Here is a 20,985-nt window from a genome sequence, read left to right on the forward strand (position 1 = left end):
CGTTCTGTTACCCGGACAAGGCTGGTGAACAGCGGACCCTTGCGGCCCGCTGACCTTCCCCAAAACTTCACAGTGGGAATGGGGACAGGGCAGGGGCCTTGAGGGCTCAGGAGTTGGCATTAAACTGCTAATTAGGAGGAAAAGGGCCTTGGTTGCAAAGAGGGTTTGTAAACATTTATTCACTGATTCATTTCAGCAAGAACCTACTATGTGCTGGGTCCTAAACCTCATGCTGGTAAATAAATTTTATTTGCTGAAGTCAGGAAACCTCCCTCGGCCCTCGTTTTCTGGAAGGAAAGCTATCCCAATTCCTCCCCCATAACCTTCGGAGGCTCGCACCAGCCTGCCTGAGCTCCAGCCATGCTGACTTCTTTAGAATTTTGAAGGAAAGGTGTGAAGTCCCCTGCAAGCCCCGGCAGCCCTCTTCATTAGGAGGCTCTTCCTTATCCTGCCCCCAAATATTCCTGCCTGGCAGCCCCTTAGCCCCAGCCCACCCCGGGGCTGCGTGGCGTCTCTGGGCCAGGGGCGGAAGGGCACACAGTCAGCGATTTCACACACTGAGCAGCGCTGCGGCCCTCCTGCAGAATGGGAAGGGACACACGAGGGGCCTTCCCCAGCCCGTGACTCTGCAGACCAGCCCGGACAGCGTGGTTCCCCCTTGGCCGTGTGGGCCCCCTCACAGCTGCGGGTCACAGAAATGGGGCCTCCGTCTCCCTCCCAGAGCTGACCGCCTCCCAGCCTCCCGGCCCGACGAGGGGGCTGCGAGGGCAGCAGGTGAGTGGGACCGCACTGCCCGAGCACCTGCTGGGTGCCATTGTCGGGCCCGCAGTCTGACGGGGCAGACGGGTGGTCACTGATCAGCACCCCAGGAGGTGGTGTGCAGGGCCCTGGGGACCGGTCAGGCACCGGGAGAAAGTGGGCGGGGGCTCCCTGCAGCCTCCCGGCAGCTCCACACAACACCTGCCAGCCCCACAGTTCTTGGCCCATCTTTGGAGTTCAGAGGTGGTCCCTTTGTCCCCCCTGAGGAAGGAGGAAGACTGCTGTGGTCGCTCAGCAGGCACTTGCTACCGAGCCTCCTCCCGGACCAGCCTGCAGAGTGGGGGACCCTCAGTTCCAGTGCCGCCTCTCCTTGGCAGGTCTAGACCCCTGCCTCACGTCAGCTGTGGAGGGGCACTGGGGCTACGCGAGGGGGTGTACAGCCGGGAGTGACCCACCCCGCCAGGCATGGGCAGCGGGGGCGCCAGCGGCAGAGGGGACCGGCTTGTGATGGTGGAGCAGGCAGGCAGGAGGTCAGGCGAGGGGAGCAGGGCACGCGGAGGCCGCGGCAGTTCACCCAGGGTCAGCAGGTTTGGAAGAGCCAGTGGGCGGGGAGGGGAGCGGTGGGTTGCTGAGTCAGGCTGGAGCCAGATGGGTGGGGGGCACTGGTGGCCCCTGAAGCATCCTGGGGGTAGTCAGAGGGGGAAGCGAGGAGGCAGCGTGTGTGCCCCCTGTCTGCCGTCACCCCAGCCAGCCTCCTGGGGCTCGGGGCGGGCTCCCTCCTTGCTCCTCTTGGGCCCACTGCCCTCACCCCTCTGGGCGGGTCTTTGGGAGGCCTCTGCTACCCCAGTAGAACAAGAACAAGAGCCGACCCATCAGCTCCTCCCCGAGGGCGAGCTCGCCCTCCATGGACCAGGGTCAAGGCGAGCGCCTGGCGCGGCTGGCGTGGTTAGTGCCGTCTCCAGGTCTTTCCTTGGGTGGCTTTGAGACCTTCAAGGTCTCGCCTGGGTCTCGCCTGGGCATATCCGTGCCTAGAACAACGCCTGGCTCACGGAGGCTGGTGAGCTACCTCCCTGGGGGGGGTGCGGGTCTCCTGACAGGTGGGGATGCTGGTGGGAGGAGCAAGGTCAGCAGGCCTGGGGCTCTGGTGAGACCCCCTCAGGGCAGAGACCCAGCGTTGGGGAGACTGAGATCGGATCGGCTCCCTCGCTCGAGAGGGGGGGCAGCTGCTCTCGAGTGAGAAAGGCAAGAAGGAGCCCTGGGGGGGTGTTTTCCAGGGAGCTGGGGACACCCACCACCCCAGGGACGGAGGAGGAACGGGGGCTGGACGGAGGTATCGGACACGTAGGAAGCCCGTTTCTGCAGGCAGGAGGGGCTGGGGCCAGCCACTGCATGTGGCTGTCGCTGCTAGAAGGCCTGGGTTCAAATCCTGCCTGTGGACTTAGCAGCTTTGGGGCTTTGGTCAGGAAGGTTCCCCGATCTGACCCTCAGTGTCCTCCGCCCCAAGGGCAAGGACGTGGGGAGCACACACACACCTGCAGGGCTCCCAAAGGCTCTGCTGCGGGTCGCTCCTCTGCGGTGGGGCCCCGGGCCGCCTGCTGGGGGCCTGGGGACTGCACAGAGACCCTACCAAGCAGTAAGGTGCCTAGGCAGTGGCCCAGAGACCGCCGGGGCCCGGTGGCAGCCTGGGGGTCGGGACGTGGGGTAAGAGTTGGGGATGACGGGCCAGAGCACCTGGAGTGACGTGCAGAGCCTCCCCTGGAGGGAACTAGGGATCCAGGTGCAAAGGTGAGTGTGAGAGGGAGTTCTGAGAGCCTGGGGAGACCTCAGGCACAGTGACAGAGCCTCACCGAGGAGGGGGCAGTCCTCACAGCGGGTCGTCCGTCTGGTGCAGGAAGGAGCTGTGTGCCCCGCCCACCTCTGCCCTCTGCACCCACCTCCACGGCTCCCAGGTGACGCCTGTTACTGCAGCCTCTAAATCGGGCTTCGCTTTCTGAGGGCAGCAGCAGGCAACTAGGCGATGTCTTTTAAAAAAATAAAGCTATTTGGAAAATTCCGCTGCGGTGTGTTGTTGACAGGGAGCCCCACCCCCCAGTGCTTCCTGCTTCCGTCACACCTGGGGCCTGGAGGCCTCCAGCGCTGGGCTCCTGCTGACCGCCAGTGAGCCACAGGCCCGCGGGCCCTGCCCCCTGGTTTCACGGCAACCTTCTTCCTCCAGTCGATTACTTGGGATCCGCTGGGATGAGTGACCCTTGATTTTGGGTCAGACCCACGTGGATTCAAGCGTTCTTAGTAAAATGGGCAGCGATACAGCATCACGGGGTCTCGGGGGCAGTGAGGGAGGCTGTTACAAAGGTGAGCCACGTGGGCCGCAGTCCCAGGGCCCTGCGGTCGGCACTCCCTGAACAGCAAGGGTTTGCCCTGGATCGGTCTCCTGGCCTCTCGGGGCTGAAGTGTCCCCGTTCACACAGGGGGGATAGCACTGCCTTGCTGCTCCAGGGCTTTGCTGAGAAGGGCCAGGGGCTCAGAGCCCTCCTCCGGTGGCCCCTGGTCACTGTCCTTTCCCAAGTCTGTGGCTCACCCAGCACTGAGCATCTCAGCACATCTTCATTGCAAAGGAAGCGCACGTTCGTTCTGGGGAAATCCAAGTCTCGAAATCTGTAGGGCAGAAGATAATTATGTGGGCTCTGATATACCCTTCCGTGTTTTCTTCCTGTCTGTATTCCTGTGGATGATGCGAATTCCATATTATTATTATTCGGCTTGGTCAATAAGTTTATTAGTCTTTATCTGACAGATCTTCATAGAATATCGTGGTTTGGTTTATCAGCTCCCGGCAGCCCGTTCCCGAGCTCTCAGGGAGCTGCCCTGCCTTTCTCCCGGGCCAAGGCTGGGCCGGCCGTTCTGCTATTCCCCTTCTTCCTCGGGCTTTTGCCTGCAGAGCGGCGGGCTCCGGCACAGCGGCCCGAGCTCGCCCACGCGGTGGCCCTGTCCTGTAAGCCCCTCCAACTTCTCCCATCAGATAACGCGTGTCATGTGCAGCCTTCAGACCTGGGATGTGCGTCTGTGTCGAATTCCTTGCTCTCTGAACCGTAACCAGGGACTCGTTCGGTACCGGGAGGGGCAGACAAGCCTCCGTCCCCGGCTCCCTCAGGCCCCCGGCACTTTATTCCCAGCGGCCACCCTGGCAAGGCCTGCCTCCGAATAGCAGGTGAAGACCCCGGGGGACCAGTGATGCTCTCTCTCGAACAAGCCCAGCCTGCTGAGGAGCCTGGATTATCCGGTGTTTCCAGGCATAGTAACCGGTTTCACCCTCTCATCATCTGAGTTCCTCTTGGTACCTCTTGGAGTGGGCCTATTCTCGACGAGTTTAACCAGCCCCTCCTGCGGGAGAGACCCGCGTGGGCAGATTGCCCCAGACCTGCGGGCCCCGCACAGCTGGGGGAGGGGCACTGGTGCAGACTCCATATTCTTTGATTGTACCTTTATTTAAAGTTCAGTGTCACTCATGGTTTAAGCATTTCCTCTGTGCTAGATAATAAATTCTTCTAAAAAAACCCAAAGGGTCGCCGGTTCAATTCCCAGTCAGGGCACATGCCTGGGTTGTGGGCCAGGTCCCCCGTTGGGGGTGCCTGAGAGGCAGCCACGCATTGATGTTTCTCTCCCTCTCCTTCCTCCCTTCCCCTCTCTCTGAAAATAAATTTATTTTCAGAGAGAGGGGAAGGGAGGGAGAAACAGGGGGAGAGAAACATTGGTTAGCTGCCTCTTGTGGGCCCCCATCTGGGGACCTGGCCTGCAACCCAGGCTCGTGCCCTGACTGGGAACTGAACCCGTGATCTTTTGGTTCACAGGCCAGCATTCAATCCACTGAGCCACACCAGCCAGGGCTACATAATAAAATTTTAAAAGGTTTTTAAGATGGCTCCATTTAGTTCAACTTCCCTCATGGTGGGACTTACACACCATGTCCCTTTCACTGCTGTAAAGAACACTGGTGATGTCAGTGGGCTGGGATTTGGGGTGGCTTCACGACTGCTTTGGACCACAGGGGTTCTGAGGGCTATAGTTTTCTCTCCTGCTTCCTCCTCCGCTGGGGCCACGCCATCTCCGTCATGAATGGGCTACTTTTAGGAGCCCCGCCTCCTCGAATTCACTGGTTTTAACCTAGTACAGGTAGGGGACAGGTAACTATCCTTGTTCAAACTGAGTAAAATGCAAATCGGTGGCTCTGGTGTGAGTGCCTGAGTGCTGCTTCCGGCAAGAAAGCGGTGGCCACTCTGTGGTTTGGACCCTTCTGCGCGCCTGTGCCTCCGGCCCCCTCCCCCGCTGCCCCCAACGAGGCTTGTCCCCGGGGGCAGGGAGCGGGGCAGGGGGCGCAGAGCTGCCGCAGAGCGGTGTGAGTGTGCGGGGCCACCCGGCTGCCCTTGTCCGCTGTGTTTTCAATTTCGTTAGACTCAGTTGTGACGAGGACTCATCGAGGCCACTCCTGGATGCTGGTGACAAGTGGGAAGGTGGGAGTGTAAGCGCCGGGGGGTGGGGGGGCGCTCCAGGGAGGGGCTCTGGGACCGGGTCGCGGGGCAGCAGGGTGGCGAGAGGGTGATGAGAACGGCAGACGCAGGGACCAAAAACAAACCTGTGGGCCGCACACTTCTGGTTCCAGACCCAGGACAATGGGTCCTTGTCCCTGTGGGGTTTTAAAACCTTAAGACTCAGAATGAGGGCTGGGAGGGATTTGCGGAGTCGCAAGGAACCCTGTAAGAGCATTACATTGCGAATTAATTCGGGCCCGAATCAAGCCTGCACTTTTCTGTGTTTTCTTAAAATAAGCTGGGGAGGCCACGTCGGGGTTTGAAGGAGACCTGGTATTATTTTCCCTTAAAACCACCTAGAAATATAAGCATTTATAAAGTGCCTATTATGCACCAAGCCCTGTGAGGGTGCTAATGTATCCTACAAAGAGCTTGCCGTTCTAAAGTCTCCTCCCTTCTCCCCCCACCCCCATCACAATTAATAGGGTTTAAGCGTTTGCAGAGCTGAGACAGAAGAAAGTCAGGGGTTCTCTGGCTCAGCCCGCGTGACCACAGCCCCGACAAAGTAATCTTCCATGGCATGCCTCCAGATGCTCCCTGGGCTGGAGATTACCCTTCCGGTCCCTGACCCATCTGCCCTGCGCCCTTCCCCCGCGTTGGCTTCCGAGGTTTCCTCTCTGGTATTCCTGCCTGGGGCAGCGCCCAGGGCTCCTGGTTACAGGATCAAAGCCCAGTGTGGAACCTGTAGGGGACTGCCGTGTGTCGTTTCAGGAATTGTAGCCCAGCCGCAAGCTAGGCCCCCTGAGGAGGCCTATAAGTGTTGACCCGTAGACTGGAAGGCCGGGGACAGCCATGACCCAAAAGCCCATGAGGGGGTTCCCATGGGAACTGGATTTAAAGACTGTATGTTCTGCTTTGAAGCTTGCTGTTTTTCTCATCTCTTAAGTTAGCTACAGACCCTGTGTGACCTCAGATACCTGGAAGGTGTATAAAGCTTGGAACCCGAAGTCCCCATACTGGCACATTGTTTAACAGACCGTGACGCAGAATGTTCACTGTGTTTCTTACATTGTTATTGTGAATCAGTGATTGTTAACAGTCATCCAAGTGTTTGAAATTGATTGATGATTTGTGTATCCTGACTCTGTATCTCGTGGTACCCTCCTCAATAAAAGGGGCTTGGAAGGCTTCCCCTAGGGAGATCAGCCACCTTTCCTCCTCCCAGACAACGTAGTGTTTGGGTTACTTATGGTCTCTCATCTGCGATTTTGAGACCACCGCTGGACAGGGACTTTCCATCGATCCGAGGGCGTTGGGGGAACCCAGGGCTTCCGGCTCCCAGCCACTGGAGTCTTTCCTTTAGCCTTGATGTCCCCAGAATGCAATGACAACTTAACAAATATTTTAAGTGCCTACTATTGGGTAGGTGCAGGAAACATGGCAGCAGACACGACAGGCCAGGTGTGCCACCTGAGAGCGACAGATGAGTTACTACCTAACGAGAGCGTTCTCGTTCAGGGCCTCGCAGGTCTTGGAAGGTGGTCTGGGCGGGGCACCCGGCTTCCGGCTCCTCCCCGCTACTGCCGGGTCCTGGGACCTTGGGCAAGCCTCTTCCCTGCCGCTCTGCGCGCTACCCGGCTCTGGTCCCAGACCCGGGCCCTGCGTTTCTGCAGTGCCGACGCGAAATAATGCGCATACACATGAGCCAGCGGCCCCAAACGTGCCTGCACGTTACACAGCTTGCAAAACTGCACGTCGCCTGGCCTGGGCAATGGCCCCGGCTTTGGCATTTTCAAAGATCCCCGGGCGCTCAATAAAGGCCAACTAGCAGAAAAGCCCATTTTACAGATTAAGAGACTAAGGCCGGGCGGGGAGGACTCCAAGGCGCCGTTCCCTAGGCCGCCGGGGCCCGCACACCTGCCCAGGGGCAGGGGCGCCCATCGATGCGCTCCGCCGCTCGGCTCCCCACGCCTGGTCCCCGCCCGCTCGAGCCCCTAACCCCTCCCGGCCGCTTCCCACTTCCAAGATGGCCGCGGGTGGAGCCGACCAGGTAAGGAGGCCCCAGGAGGGTGTCCGCGGGGGCTCCGCGTCCACGAAGATCCCCTCGGGCACCCCTCGCGGCTCCGCTCGTCCCTCGGGAGAGGAAAGGGCCGGCGACGCCGCTCCGGGGCCCCTGGCGGACTGGCAAGCGGGCCGCAGGAAGGGCTGCGGGGCGAGCGTCGAGCTCCAGGAGCTGCAGAGGCGGCGCGGCGGGAGGCGGCGGCGCCAGCAGAAGAGCGGCCGCGGCCGGCAGGGGGCGGGGCGGGGCGAGAGCGCGCGGGGCGGGGCGTGGGCGCGCGGGGCGGGGCGTGGGCGCGCGGGGCGGGGCGTGGGCGCGCTCCGCCGTTGGCCGCGGGCGGCTCGCGCGCACCTGCTCGCCGGACCCGCCGCTGGCCGCGCTCCCGGCGTTGTCGCCGCGCAAGTTGCGGGTCCCGCGGGACCAGGGGGACCTTCTCGTCGGCTCCGGGATGGCGTCGCGGCCGAACTAACTCCGGTACTGAGGGCCCGCGGCGGGGGCGGGGCGGGGAGGGCAGGAAGGGCCCCAGGCGCGCGGGGCCGCTGCCACCTGCTGCAGCGTCGACCCGAGCGGGGAGGCGGCCCGAGCGGGGCGGGGAGGGTGGCGCGGGGCCAGGTCCTGACCCGGCGCTCCCGGGCCGCGCAGCCGCCGCTTCCTCCCGCGCCGGGGAGCGCGTGGGGCCCGGGGAACATTTCGGGGCCCCAGAGGCGCTCGGCGCTCGGCCGCCCCTCGGTGGGACGCGCGCCCTGACGCGCTTTTCCGGAACTTGACGAAGAGTTTGCTCCTTCAGATGCGCGGGGCTCCCGGCCCGGAGTGGAGCCGGCTCGGCGCGGGGGCCCGCCCCTCCCGGCCGCCGGGACGCTTCCACCTCGGGGTCCCCGACCCCTGGGCACCCCCCGCCCCCGTCCGCGGAGCCCCTGACCCGCTTCCTTCTTGGAATCCCTGTTCCTAGGCCCCAGACGCCCTCCTCCTCGGACCCTCTGCCAGGGACCGCCGTTCCCCCGCCGTGTACCCCCTGCGCCTCGCTGACCCGGGCCGGGAAGCCCCAGCGGGTGTGTGTGGGGGCGCTGCACCGGCGGTCCTGGCCGCGCAGGGAGCTAGCTGCCTGGAGGAAGGAGCCGGCGGCCGGGAGCCGAGGTGGCGAGGCCGTGATGAAGAAGGGGCCTCGGGGGGCGGAAGGCCAGCCCCGCGGGGCCGTCCTAGGGGCACCCTTGCCGGGCCCCGTGGAACCGGTTCTGCCGTAGCCTGCCCAGGGCGCCGTTTTCCCCCGCGTGCGGTCGGGAGCTTTGCTTTGGAAAGTCGTGCGCGCGGGGGGCGCGGGGGCGCAGGGGCCGGCGCCTGGGGAGTGCTGCCCCGCCCCGCGGTCTGGGGGGCCGTCTCGGGCGGGGGTCCGAGCGCCGGGCGCTGTGGGCGCTGTGCGGGACCATTGTCCTCCCCGCAGGCCTGGAGCACGTCCCCTTGCCCAGCGTCCATGGCCAGGACCTGCCCCGTCTCAAGGGCGGGTGCGACTCCTTTCCCTTTTCTTCCCCCTGCTCTCTTCCGCGTGGCCCTGCGCCCCCAGAGCTGCCTTGGCTGCCCTGTATGAGTGACCCCTTGGGTTTGTCGGCTCCCCCTGACCCCCAGCCCTAAGGAGAACCTGGCATGTCCTTGGGCCCAGGGTGCCCGAGGGAGCGCACCCTCTGGGAAACTGAATCGCGGAGCTAACGTAGCGAAGTCACCCGGCTGGGGAGCGGCGGGGGTGGGGCGCGCGGGCCGCTCCCCTGTGCCCGCTCCACGTCCCGCCGGTCCCTGCCCGGCACTGCGCCGCCCGGAGCGGGGCTGCTTCCCGTCGGCTCCGGCCTCACCCGGCTCTGGCTGGCGGCCTCCGGCCTCCCCCTCCCCCGCCCCCGCCCCCTCCACCTCTCCACGTCTCCACCTCTCCATGCGGGTCCGGTGGGCGAATTCCTGTCCTTGCTGCCGCCTCTTCCCCTGCCTGTGCCCTGCCGTGGGCGCTGCGGGGCAGCGAGGGCCCAGGCGCTCAGAGCACCTGCTTTGGGAGTCTGACCCCCCCGCCCCCACCCCCGCCATTGGTCGCAGCGTCTGACTTTCCTGTCACAGCCTCAGCACAGGGGGTGCCTGCCCAGCAGGATCCGTTATCAAAATAGGCATTTTAGGGAAATGATTGTGTTGCTTGTTAATGTCTGTTGTAGGGCAGATACAAACTTTCAGGGCCCGGGTTCAGAATTCTAGACGGTCCTGCTGGAAGGAGCTCTGGCCATCAGCTGGGCTCATGGTCTCGTTCCACCGCCACCCGGCAGGTGTGGGGAGAGCTGGGTGGCAGGAAGGAGCTGCGCAGGGAGGCCTGAGCTTGCCTGTGCAAATGCGCTGCTGAAGTCGGGGCGCCCTGCTGGTCCCAGGGCCGCAGGAGAGGCCTGACTCTTGCCTGGCCCGGTTCTCAGGCTGTGTGCACGGCTCCCCCTCTGGTCAGCTGCCTAAGGAGACCGGGCCTGCTAGTGGCCCCATGTCACTGCTCAGAAATTGAGGCACCGGAGAAGCTGGAAACTCCTTCAAGCTCGTATGAAATGGAGGAGCTGGGATTTGAACCCAGGTAATCTGCCTCCAGAACCTGCATTGCCCCCCACCTGGCCCTATTTATTTAATTTTTAAAACTTTTCTGTTGAACCTAATACACATACAGAAAAAATTAACCCTTTAGCTCATCAGTGATCACAAAACTCAGGGCCTGTGTCCTTAAGCACTCCAGCAAGCCATTTATGTGGCTTTGATGTCAGACCTGCGGTGATCCAGTTTCTGTGACCATGTGAGCCTGGGCAAGGTACTGGGCAAGGTGCTTGGCCCCCCTGAATCTCAGTCAGTGTACTGGAGAGCCTTGTGGTGACCGGGGCAGGTGACGGCTCCTAGCACCTTTGGTCATGGTAAGTTTTCAGTAAATGGCTTCCCTTATTAATAATTAAGAGTATAAGTTATGTTGACTTTAAGTGGTCTGAATATCTTCCTAACCTGTCACTTGCCTCTCAATCACATAGTGCTTATGAGGATTAGTTTTGGTAAATCACTAAACAGTTGAAAATTTTTGGGGTTGTGGGGAATCCCCCATATATTGACGATCCTTAATTTAAAATGTTCCCACCTATGCCTTTTAAACATAACCACTTTTGGGCAGTGTAACTTCAATTTCTGTTTCTTAGGGTTGTAAAGGGGCCTTTGGGGACCCTCAACAGTTTAACCCCCGTTTCTGCCTGGTTTGCTGATGGATCAAAACTTATTTCAACAACATCGTGTTAATTTTCAGGTGCCTAAAAGTTGCCATTCACCCTCCAGAGGAGTATATTAAACTTCTAAGAAATCCTTTCTTTTAGGAATTTTTTTTTATCCTAAAGAACAACCTATTTAAAAACCAAACTACTTTTATAGTTGACTTTTCCATTCCCCAAAATGGAAGTGTGAAAAGTGCTTCAGCGTCAGGCCAGCCCAGCACAGCCGCCCGGTCACACTTGCCTTCCGCACCTCTGTCCTCGTCTGTGAGGTGGACGTGGCGGGTCGCGTGGAGGTCACGCAGACCGGGGTGCGCACACGGGGTGCGGAGCGCAGTGCCCAGCGTGCAGCGCGCACCTAGCGAGCAGGGGCAGACGCTCTTGTGAATAGTTAATGCCGCGCCACTCGAGACCTGGATCGTCCTGCGCCTTTCTTTCCAGGAACTGTTCTGCCTGGGCCAGGGCCTGAGGTAAAGGGAAGGATGGTGGCTGGTGCTGCAGGACCCTCTGTGAAGCCGGCTCGCCCACGTGGGAAGTGCCATGTGGGTGGCCATGCACTTGACGCTGAAGAGTGAGGGCAGGGAGTTGGTGGCGGGTCGGTGGGCAGCTTGGCAGCGAAGGTGAGTGCCTGCAACGTCCTTGCAGGGTCAGGGAGAGCAGCGATGTCCCTGTGCTGTGGGGACTCGAGGAGGTGGCTCTCCCCTGCAGTCTCCAGAGAGGAGTCGGGCGAGGAGGGCTGTGTCGCGGCCGGGAAGGAGCCAGCGGTCGTCTGTGCGGCTGGGCGGCGTTACTTCTCCCCGAAGCCGCCAGAGGCGCAGGGTGGCCACTGCTTCCTTGCTGTGTCTGCTGTCCGCTCACATGCCAGGAGCTCGATGGGACAGGTTTTCTTCCTCGTCTTATTACAGCAGGTGTTTCTTGGAGAGACCGGCCCACTTAGAACAGAGCTGTTAGTAATAATTCAGCAAATAGATTTTTGAATCCTCAGTCCGTGCCAGGCATGTGGCCAGGCAGTGGCACCCAGAAGGGCCGTGCCTGCCCGGAACTTTGGAGCCCGTGCAGGGAGATAGGGGGCAGCTGTCAATACAGGTGTTTTAGTGGGGCGTAGCCAAGAGGAGCCCAGGAGGAAGGAGGGCCTGCAGCTTCCTGGGAGAGCTAGGAAGGCTTCTCAGAGGGGGTGGCCTTGGAAGTGTTGCTGTGTCTCTTGGCGGCACCTGCTCCCAGATCCCCAGAGGCGACGAAGGCCCGGCTGGGAGAGTCCTGTGGCGGGGCGCAGTAATCCTGGTGCTGGGAGAGCTGCGAGCGGCAGTGCGAGGCTGGGAGGCTGGCGGGGACGGGTGGGAACGCCCTGCGCCAGCTCGGCGTATTCTGTCTTTAGAAAACGTGTGACTTGGAGGCACGCCATCGGCAGTTGGCTCCTGGCGGGCTTCCAAAGTTCACCCCACAGCCTGTCTTGGAAGCTCGCCCGCCGCCACCCCCATCAGGCAGCCCTGGAGGGCAGGGGCTCGGGCGTGCGGCTTCTGGTTTTACGGCCCTGGTGGCACCAGGCGGAAGGGTTTGAGGACAGGCGGCCTTGGCCCTTGCAGATGTTGGTTCTAGAGTGTCTTCCCTTTGAGGTTTATTTCCCTGAAGGAGCACCCTGTTCCTGAGGCTTAAGGAACGGAAACTGGACTTGGAACTAGCAGAAGCCTCCAAGGTGTCTCCGCGTCTCCCTTAGAAGAGGCCCTGGGGCCACCGCCCAGCGGCGCTGCACTCTGCCGGGGCCTGCTCATGCTTCCCTGGGCGTCCCCCCCGGCGATTCAGAGGAGGAGGGGTCCCTGGGTTCACTTAACGCATTTGTTAGGTGTTCCTGGCCTGGTGTTTCAGTTCAGACGCATGGGTTCTTTTGCAGGTACTTGAGCTTTTAACGTGGCTGAAGCAGAGAAAACCCCTGTTCACTGGCACCTGCTGTGTGTCTGAGGCAGGGTGCGTTGGTGCTTGTACCCAGCCCCCCCAGGCTCTCCGGCGCCTCTGTGGTACGGCCCGTGTTACTGCTGCGTGGGGGGGGGGCGGTGTGCTCAGAGAGGTTCTGCCCCCCGCCGTCCGCCCCCCATAGGTGGCAGAGCCAGGCTGTCCCAGTCTCCTGAGGACTTCCTCTTGAGTTAGGCTTCTTGCCACTTGGACCTGTTGGTGTGCTGGTGGTGTTTTGACAATTCTAATTACCTTTGACTTCGCCAGAGATGACCTCTTAACTATGTTTTTTCCTTTTAATTAAAATAAGAAAGTAGAACTTGCAGGTTTGTGCACGGTGGACTCCCCCTGTGCCGCCCTGTGGGAATCCTGTGGTCGCACAGCACGGCTCGGCCCAGAGGTGACCCCGAGCAGGGCCCCCGGGAGAGTGTGCCGTGCCCTCGCCTGGGAGCAGCTCGTGACCGGTGCCGGCCCCGGGGGAGGCTCCAGCCCGGGAAATCCAGGCCGGCGTGAGCACTTAAAGTGGGTTCCCATGTGGGGAGGCATGCTCACATACCTTCGGAGGATGGACTGAGTTTTTGCTCTGTGTTTATTTCATTTTTATTTATTTTCCATCAGTTAGTTATTTTTTATGTCACCATCGACCTCCCCTGCAGCCTCCTCCTCCTCCTCTCGGCCACCCCCTGTAGTCAGCGCTCTGCCGTCCGTGTCCAGAGAACACGTTCTTCTCTGCAACACCGCTGTACTTCCATTTCTGTATGAGGCTCGCTTTGTTTTTTTGTCTTGGTGCAGCCCAGTGTGGTTCTGCCTTCCCAGGGAAGTGGGAGCCGGTGAGGATAACATCGTGGTTAGATAATCCCTCCTTCCCCACTGGGTCCAGGTTCAGATTTGAAATGTAGTTCAGTCTATTTCTGAATTCTGCATCCCGATTCATTCCTTGGTGTTTCTATTCTTGCTCCAGCGCCGCACTGACTGGTCCCTTCAGTTTCAGCGCGGGAAGGAGATGAACACCCCCGCCCCCCCCCCCCCCCCCCCCCGCCCTTGAGAGCAGCTACCCACAGGGTGCCGCTGGGGGCAGGTGCCGCCCAGTGCCCCCCCCCCCCCCCCCCGCACTTGAGTTTGCGCTCCCAGGGCCACGTGGTGGGGCTGGGACAGAGCCCAGGAATGGCCGAGCCCAGAGTCCCGTCCTCTGTGTTGTTCTGTGCCACAGATCGGATTTAAATGCACCCCAGACCTCTTTAGTTGGGACATTTTGAAAGACAGTAGGTGATACCACGTGTGCCAGGGCCCTCAGTCTGCTGGGGACCTGCCGCCCTTCCAGGCAGGCGGGTGGGCGGGGCTCTGGGCCTGTGTTCGTCACTAGCTGCTTTGACTCCCCCCAAGTCTGGATGGTCGGGTGACCGTCTTCCTTTCTCCCTTGTTGCTCGTCCACCTTCAGTGAGCCAGCCTTCCCGCCTGGGTCTTCTCAGCTCCATGCTAAGGCTCCTGCACTAAGTGGGGCCTGTTTGGGGTCAGCCCCCAGGTGCCAGCCCTGCCGCTACGCAGCAGTGTGATCTTAGGCCTGATTCTCACCTGCTCTGCACCTCAGGTTCTTCCGAGGAAAAGGGGTGCTGTGCCTCGCCTTGCAGGCCCGAGTGCCTGGGACACTTGTGGAGGCCGCTGCACATGGCGCGTACCGTTTATCCTGTTTTAGGAACAACTTGATTTTAAAAAATACTCACCTGAGGATATGTGTATTGGTTTTGAAGAGAGGAAGGGAGAGAGAGAGAGAACGAGAAACATTGATCTGAGAGAGAAGCGTGTATCGGTCACCTCCAGGGACTGAACCGCTGTAGGCGTGAGCCCTGATCGGGACTCAAACCCTCAACCGTCTGGCGCACAGGATGGCGCTCCGGCCCCCGAGCCGCCTGCCAGGCTGTCCCAGAGCAGGTAAACCTTGACTTAGATGCGGCCTGTGGACTCACAGACTTTCAGCAGAGGTAGCCTGCCTATCATGTTAAAGAAAACAGCTTTGCCTGGCACGGTCCTCGTGCTGCTGCCGGTGCTGCCTGCGGTCAGAGGCGTGTGGTGATGAGGACAGTGAAGGCGCCTGTTCTGTCTATTTTTACCCGACACTTACCCTTTGTTTGAGTTATCTTCTTGTTACTTTATATCGTGATAATTTATGTTAAACCTCTAGCTGCTGGCCCTGATTTAAAGCTTGGGTATGTAGGACTTTTTTCAAGGGTTCCTTCTTTAAAAAGGTGCCAGAACATTTGAGCTGTTTTTCAGAGGAGCAGCATTGTAGGCTTTTCCCTCCACTGCCTTAATTTCCATTTTGGTATTTTCCTAGTTCCTCCTTGGACCAAGATGACTGATGGGAGCCTTTCCAACTCTACGAACGGCGTGGCCCTGATGGGCGTCCTGGACGGTCAGCCAGGAAACCACATTCAGCACCTGCAGCCCCTGAGCCTCAAGGCGCCCAGACCCCTGTCGCTGGCTGAGTATGAGCCTGAGCTGAAACCCGGGGCTTCAGATCAGCACAGCCTGCAGTCGGTGGACTCGGGCATCCCCACCCTCGAGATCAGCAACCCGGAGCCCGTGCCCTGCAGCGTGGTCCACGTGAGGAGGAAGCAGTCCGAGTCGGAGCTGGTCCCCGAGCGGGCCTGCCGGAGCGCGTGCCCACTGCCCTCCTGCGCACCCCCGGCCCCCACGGGCGCCGAGCGGGAGCAGAGGGTGCGGAAGTCCTCCACGTTCCCCAGGACGGGCTATGACTCGGTGCGGCTCTCCAGCCCCACCTGCAAAGCCCTGAGCCGCAGCGACGATGTCTCCATCTGCAGCGTGTCCAGCCTTGGCACTGAGTTGTCCACCACGCTGTCCGTCAGCAATGAGGACATCTTGGACCTCGTGGTCACGAGCAGCTCCAGTGCCATTGTGACCCTGGAGAATGACGATGGCCCGCAGTTCACGGACGTCACCCTGAGCTCCGTCAGGGAAACCCGTGACCCCCTCCAGCAGGACTGTGTTGATGAAGGTGCGGAGGGAAGTAAATTGAAACTCTTGGGACCATTTAGTAACTTCTTCACCAGGTAATTTTGTCTTTGTTTCTCTGGAAGATGTAGGTTGTTGAACTCAGACCAGCTGAGTTGTTCTTGTTGGACGTGTCACGTGTCTCCTGCCCCGCTGAGCAGGACAGCCCTGCAGGGCCGTGTGACGCGGCTCTGAGTCCTCCTGCTGGCTGTCACTGGGTCCCTGGCACTCTCGCGGTCTGTCATCGCCTCCTGACCTCTGAGCTGCGGCAGGGGGTGACTCACAGGGGGTCCCTGTCACCCGTCAGCAGCCCCACTGTGCCAGCCTTACTGTCGGAAGGGCCCTTCATGCTGACACCTGAAGTTTCTTGGGCCCCAGAGGGTGCTGATGAGGCTGATGTTGGAGGGAGTGACCCATGTTTCACACTGCGGCCCCCATGTGCAGAGCTCAGGGCTGGCACTTCTGGGTGCCCCTGCTGGTGTCCCCTGTGCTCCCCCGTGGCCCTGGCCCCACTGCTGAGGTGTGTGCTGTCACCCGTGTTGGGACCAGACCATGCACCCTCCTCCCTGTACTGCCCCGTCACCCAACCAAACCAGGGCTGCCTGGGTCCCCAGGGGCCAGCTCTGCAGTGTCAGCCCCTTACTCGTGCGTCTGTGCTGTTGCTCAGCAAGCGTCTGTGTCCTTGGCGCTGCCCTCAGCAGGAAATGCGGGGTCACACGGGGGTGGGCGTGGTCAGAGGGAGTGACTGTGGGCTGACAGGCGGGGGTGGTCAGGCGCAGGCAGCAGTCGGTCCCACCAGCAGACGGGAGCTCCCAGACCGCGCCGTGCTGTGAGGAGGTCACCGCTGTGGAGGGAGCGCGAGGGGAGTGGCCGCTGCCCTTCCCGGGCCCTGGCCCGAGGCTCCGCTTGCGGGGGTGTTCCCGCGGTCGACCCTGGCTGCCCAGGTTGTGCCCCTAGCAAAACCCACGCGGGCCCTGCAGTGCAGGGTGTCCCGTCGGGTGGCGGGTGTGCTGGCCAGAGTCAGCCGAGACGCCTGTGCCTGGGCCCGCACGCTGACCCGCCGCTGCTGCCTCAGTGGCTCCGTGGGCTGCACGGCGCAGATGCGTGCGGGCCTGTCCTGAGCGAGCCGGCCTCGGCACGGCTGTGTTTCGTGGGCACCTTTTCCCTCTGGCCAGCGCCCCTAGTCTCAATGCAGTGCCTGGCGACTGCCCTCATGGGGAGGAACCCAGGAACTTTGGGGGAGACTGTTCGTCACCCTCCCTGCCGAGGCCGTGGCCCTGAACCTGTGTTGAGGCAGCTCAGATGTGTGGCTGAGCAGATCCCGTTACCCTGGCCAGCGTCTGTGTCGCTCCGTTTGTGAAAACCTCTCGTGCCTGTTCACGCGGCTCCTCGGGGTCCCTCCCGGAATTCCAGATCGGGGTCTCAGCCAAGGGCCCGGGGGACAGGTTTTCACAGTCCCTTGGGGTTCTTGGCCAATTTGGGAAAGCTTGCTCCAAATGAGTGTGGCTGGGAAGCCGCATAGAGGAGAGAGCTGAGCTTTGGAGTCCAAGGGCCCTGCGCCCACGTCCTGGCTGGGCGACCTTGAGCGGGTTACTCCGCCTCGAAATCAGTTCTCACTGGAGCAGTAGCAGTGAGCGCCTGGCACAGGTGCTGCGCGCTCACGGTCACGGGCTCTCCGCCCCCGGCCTCGCTGTTCTCGTGCATCCTGTCTCGCTCCCGCGCCCGCGCTGGGCTGCTGCGGCCGCCGCCTCCGCGTGGGCCTGGGGAAGCGGTGGCCCGGGCGGCGCGGGCTCTCCCGTGCAGCCGCTTGTTGCGGTGACCACTTCTGCTCCTGGCTTCGGCGGCTGCCTGTGCCGCACGGTCTGCGGTGGAGCCTCTTCTGTGCCAGGAAGCGCCGTCCGTTGCCGTGGACCTTTCCTGCAGCTGCGGGGCCTGGAAAGTGCTTCTGGGCTCCGTGCCCCAGAGACCCGCGCCTCCTCTTGGTTGGAGTCCCTGCTTCTCGTTCCCGTGCTCTTGCTTCGGTGGCTGTGACGCTGTTGTGAGCCATCGTTCAGTTCCTTCGGAGGGGCAGGGGAGTATCCATGTCAAATTAATCAAGTAGGTGGTATCATAGGCCAAGTCTAGTGAGTTTCTTTCTTTCTTTCTTTCTTAAAGGTTTTCTTCATTTATTTTTAGAGAGAGGGGGAGGGAGGAAGGAAGGGAGGGAGAGAGAGATCAGTGTGTGGCTGCCTCTCACACGCCCCCACTGGGGACCTGGCCCTCACCCCAGGCCTGTGCCCTGCCTGGGAAGCGAACTGGCGACTCTTCGGTTCAAGGCTGGCCCTCAGCCCGCTGAGCCACGCCAGCCGGGGCTGGAGTTTCAATCCAGCATTCCTCTGAAGGCGAAGGGCTCTGTGCCAGAAATGTCTGGCACCTACTAAGTGTTCTCCAGTGAGCTCGCTCGCTCGCGGGGGCGTTCGGGGGGGCCCGGCGCTCAGCAGGTGCTCCGAGGGCTGCAGGCCGTGCGAGTTTTGTCGAGGGCAAGTCCCTCGGTGTCCCAGCCCAGGCCTGTGAGTCCTCCTGCTTCTGCACTTTGTCTCCTGAGCCCAGGCGGCTGTCTCAGCCTAGTGCCCTCTGATCTCCGTCTGCTCGCTGGGCCAGGTGCCAGCTTAGGGAAGGGGCCTGGGCAGCCCTGTGGGAGGCTGGTCTAGGAGAAAGGGCTCGGGGGGAGGAAGGCGTGGGGGGTCAGGCGCCTGTGGCCAGAGGGAGCGGGCCTGCTGGTGACGCTGCGTGAAGAGGGCGGCCCGGAGGACGGGCAGCGGACAGGGCGCAGCAAGGCTGGCACGGGCCTGACTGCGGCCAAGTGGCAGCTGCAGGCCCGGCTCTCATTTTCTCCGTCAGCCTCACTCCGTGCAGACTGCGCTGGGCCTCTGCGTGCGGGCTCCACTCTGACCTCGAGGGGCTTGCCGCAGGCGAGGCAGGCAGACCCCACAGTGCCGGCGGGGGCGGGGGCTTCCAGAGTCAAGCAGGCCGCGTACAGTGTGAGCTGTCCTCAGTAGCCGTGTGATCCTGGGCAGGTCGCTTCACCTCTCCGAGCCTTAAATGGGGCATGAAAGGACTGTGCAAAGTTAGAGACCAAACAGGCGAAGCATCTAGCAAACCCCTTGGCAGTACCTAAGTAGTAGCTACCTATGATTCTAATACAAATAATGATCGTTTTTAAAAAAAACAAATAAACTGTTTTCTAAAGCTTTTTAAAGTTCTTATCCTGATATTGTACATACTTCAGTCAGTCCATTATTGAAAAAGTTAGGTCAGGGTTTCTCCATTTTGGCGCTGTTGACATTTCGGGATGGATGAGTCTGGGGGGGAGGCTTTCCTGCGCACTGGGGGCTGTTCCGCAGCGTCCCCGGCCTCTGCCCACTAGATGCCAGTAGCACCCCCAGTTTGGACAAGGAGGAATGTCCTTAGACGTTGCTGAGTGTCCCAGGAGGTGGAGTGGGCAAAGTCACCCGGCCTGCGGGAACCCGTGAGCTGGCGTTTAACTGCTTCCTTAGAGGGAGGTTCCTGCTGTCGGGTCGCGTGAGCAGGGTCCTCATCTGTACGGGAGAGAGGGCCTGTGTCAGGGGTCGTCTGAGCCCAGTGTCGTCGGACAGCATTCACCTCGGAGCCCAGACCGCAGCGGTGAGAGGCGTTCCGTCACACGCTCTGTTCCCCGGAGGTGGGGCTGCCCCCCTGCACGGGCCTGGAGGGTCGTCGCTAGCTCTGACCACTTGCACTGGCTCCGTGTGACCCTTCAGTAAGCTCTCCCCAGAGGCGCCCGAGGGTCCTTTGCTGAAGAGAGGTGCTAGGACTGCTCGGGAAGGGTGCAGAGAGGAGCTTGCCGGGTGAGGACGTGGGCAGCGGGAGCAGCTTGCGGGGTGTGGGCCCCTGGCCGTGCTTAAAGGACTGTGATGGTGCACTTCCCGGTCTGCTTCCTGGCCTGGCCCGCAGCCCCTGGGTGCGTGGCCTGCGTCTGGGTCCCCCGGCATCGGCTGTAATTCAGAGACAGAGGCGGGCAGAGTGGTGACGGAGAGCCGGGGCTGCTCGGGCCCTGGCTTGAACCCAGCTCTGCCATTTTTGACCTGCGTGACCTCAGAAACTCTCTTAACCTCTGTGATCCCAGGGGTGCAGGGTGACGTGGGGTTAGTTGTGCCTCCTGTAAACAGTTGGTTGGAGGGTCAAATAAGGTCATACAGGTGAAGTTTGGGGCAGAGCACGGACCCAGAGCGCAGGTTGGATTTCTGGCCCTGCTTTCTGCCTTTGTTGGGGCTTCACGTAAGATGTCACTTTGCTCTAAGGTCCTGCTGTATGAAAGAGTTTGAAACCACTGTCCTGAGAACAGTGCAGCTTTAAATGGGCACGCCGACTTGCTGCGAAAGCACCCAAGCAAAGTTTTAGGTCCTGTGCTGATCGAGGCCCTGAGGCCCTTCGGTGGCTGGGAAGGGGTCGCAAGCCGTGCTAAGGGAGACCTGCGCTCTGCTTTCTTCTGGGGGGGGCGAGCTAGCTCACGAGCAGGGCGGACGCCCTTGGGAGATGTGCGGCGGCCGGAGCACGGGGAGTAAGGCACCGTCGCGTGCTGCCAGGTGCCCTTCTCAGGCCCACACGTGGTGGTGGTGGTGGCGGTGGCTGGGCCGCGCTCCAGACCGCTTTCCGGCAGTGCCTCCGGGACTGAAATTGTGCGTTCGCGAAGGCTCTCGCCACTGGGGTTCTGGCTCTGAGTGGAGGGCCGTCCAGGCCTCCCCCGTGTGAGAGCGCTGAGGCAGGAGTTCGGTGGCGACGCTTTTCCTCCCCGCTCGGCCGCTTCCTGCTGTCACAGAGGCGGGGGGCGCCCCGTGCCTATTGCCTGGGTGTGGGGAGGTGGCTGCGTCTGCCCTCCAGCCTGGGGGCGGTGCCGGCAGCTTCCTGGCCTGCTGCGCTCCTGAGCGCCCTCGCTGCAGGGCAGCACCCCCCCCCCCCGTGCGCCCGCTCAGGGTGCCTTTGCTGGGGGACCAGCGTGGAGCCCTTACAGCGAGTTTGAACTCACCGAACTCCGTGAGTTAGGGCCCTGCCTGCCTAACATCCCCAGAGGGGTTTCCGTGTCCTGTCTGAAAGCGGGTGGACGCAGGTAAGCGCTGTGCACCCACTTAGGCGAGGGGACTGGGGCGGGGGCAGGGGGCGCAGAAGGGATGTGGGGATGTGGGGCCTGGGGCCTGAGCTTCGGGTTCTCACCTGGGCAACAGGCGTAAGCTTGTGCTGCCGAGTGTCGTCGGCGTGGAACGGGGGAGGCAGCGCACGTGGATGTGGGGCACTGAGCACCTGTCCTGCCTGTGGTTGTCTACTGCTTTGACTGTTTTAGCCTCAACGAATCGGGGTGTAACATTGCAACTATGACTTTTCTACAGAATCTGCTTGCTAATGTTCCTGGTGCCTTTGG

General features: G+C 61.4%; 1 protein-coding gene across 2 annotated transcripts in view; it reads left to right on the top strand.

Annotated features, from left to right (window-relative positions):
* Positions 1-7,298: 7,298 nt before the first annotated feature.
* Positions 7,299-20,985, top strand: part of TBC1D14 (TBC1 domain family member 14) — a 73,700-nt gene continuing 60,013 nt past the window's right edge. Inside the window, exons 1-2 of one of the 2 annotated variants that reach the window (XM_090267106.1) lie at positions 7,299-7,335; positions 14,875-15,610. In XM_090267106.1, the coding sequence (XP_090123232.1) occupies positions 14,892-15,610 (719 nt within the window). In that variant the 5' untranslated portion in view covers positions 7,299-7,335; positions 14,875-14,891. Of the gene's footprint in view, positions 7,336-7,673; positions 7,819-14,874; positions 15,611-20,985 lie in introns of those variants that run through there. The other variant, XM_090267107.1, reaches the window with a different exon arrangement.

This window comes from Furipterus horrens, unplaced genomic scaffold, assembly GCF_987537825.1.
Source record: "Furipterus horrens unplaced genomic scaffold, mFurHor1.1.pri manual_scaffold_2, whole genome shotgun sequence".
Taxonomy (NCBI): Eukaryota; Metazoa; Chordata; class Mammalia; order Chiroptera; family Furipteridae; genus Furipterus; species Furipterus horrens.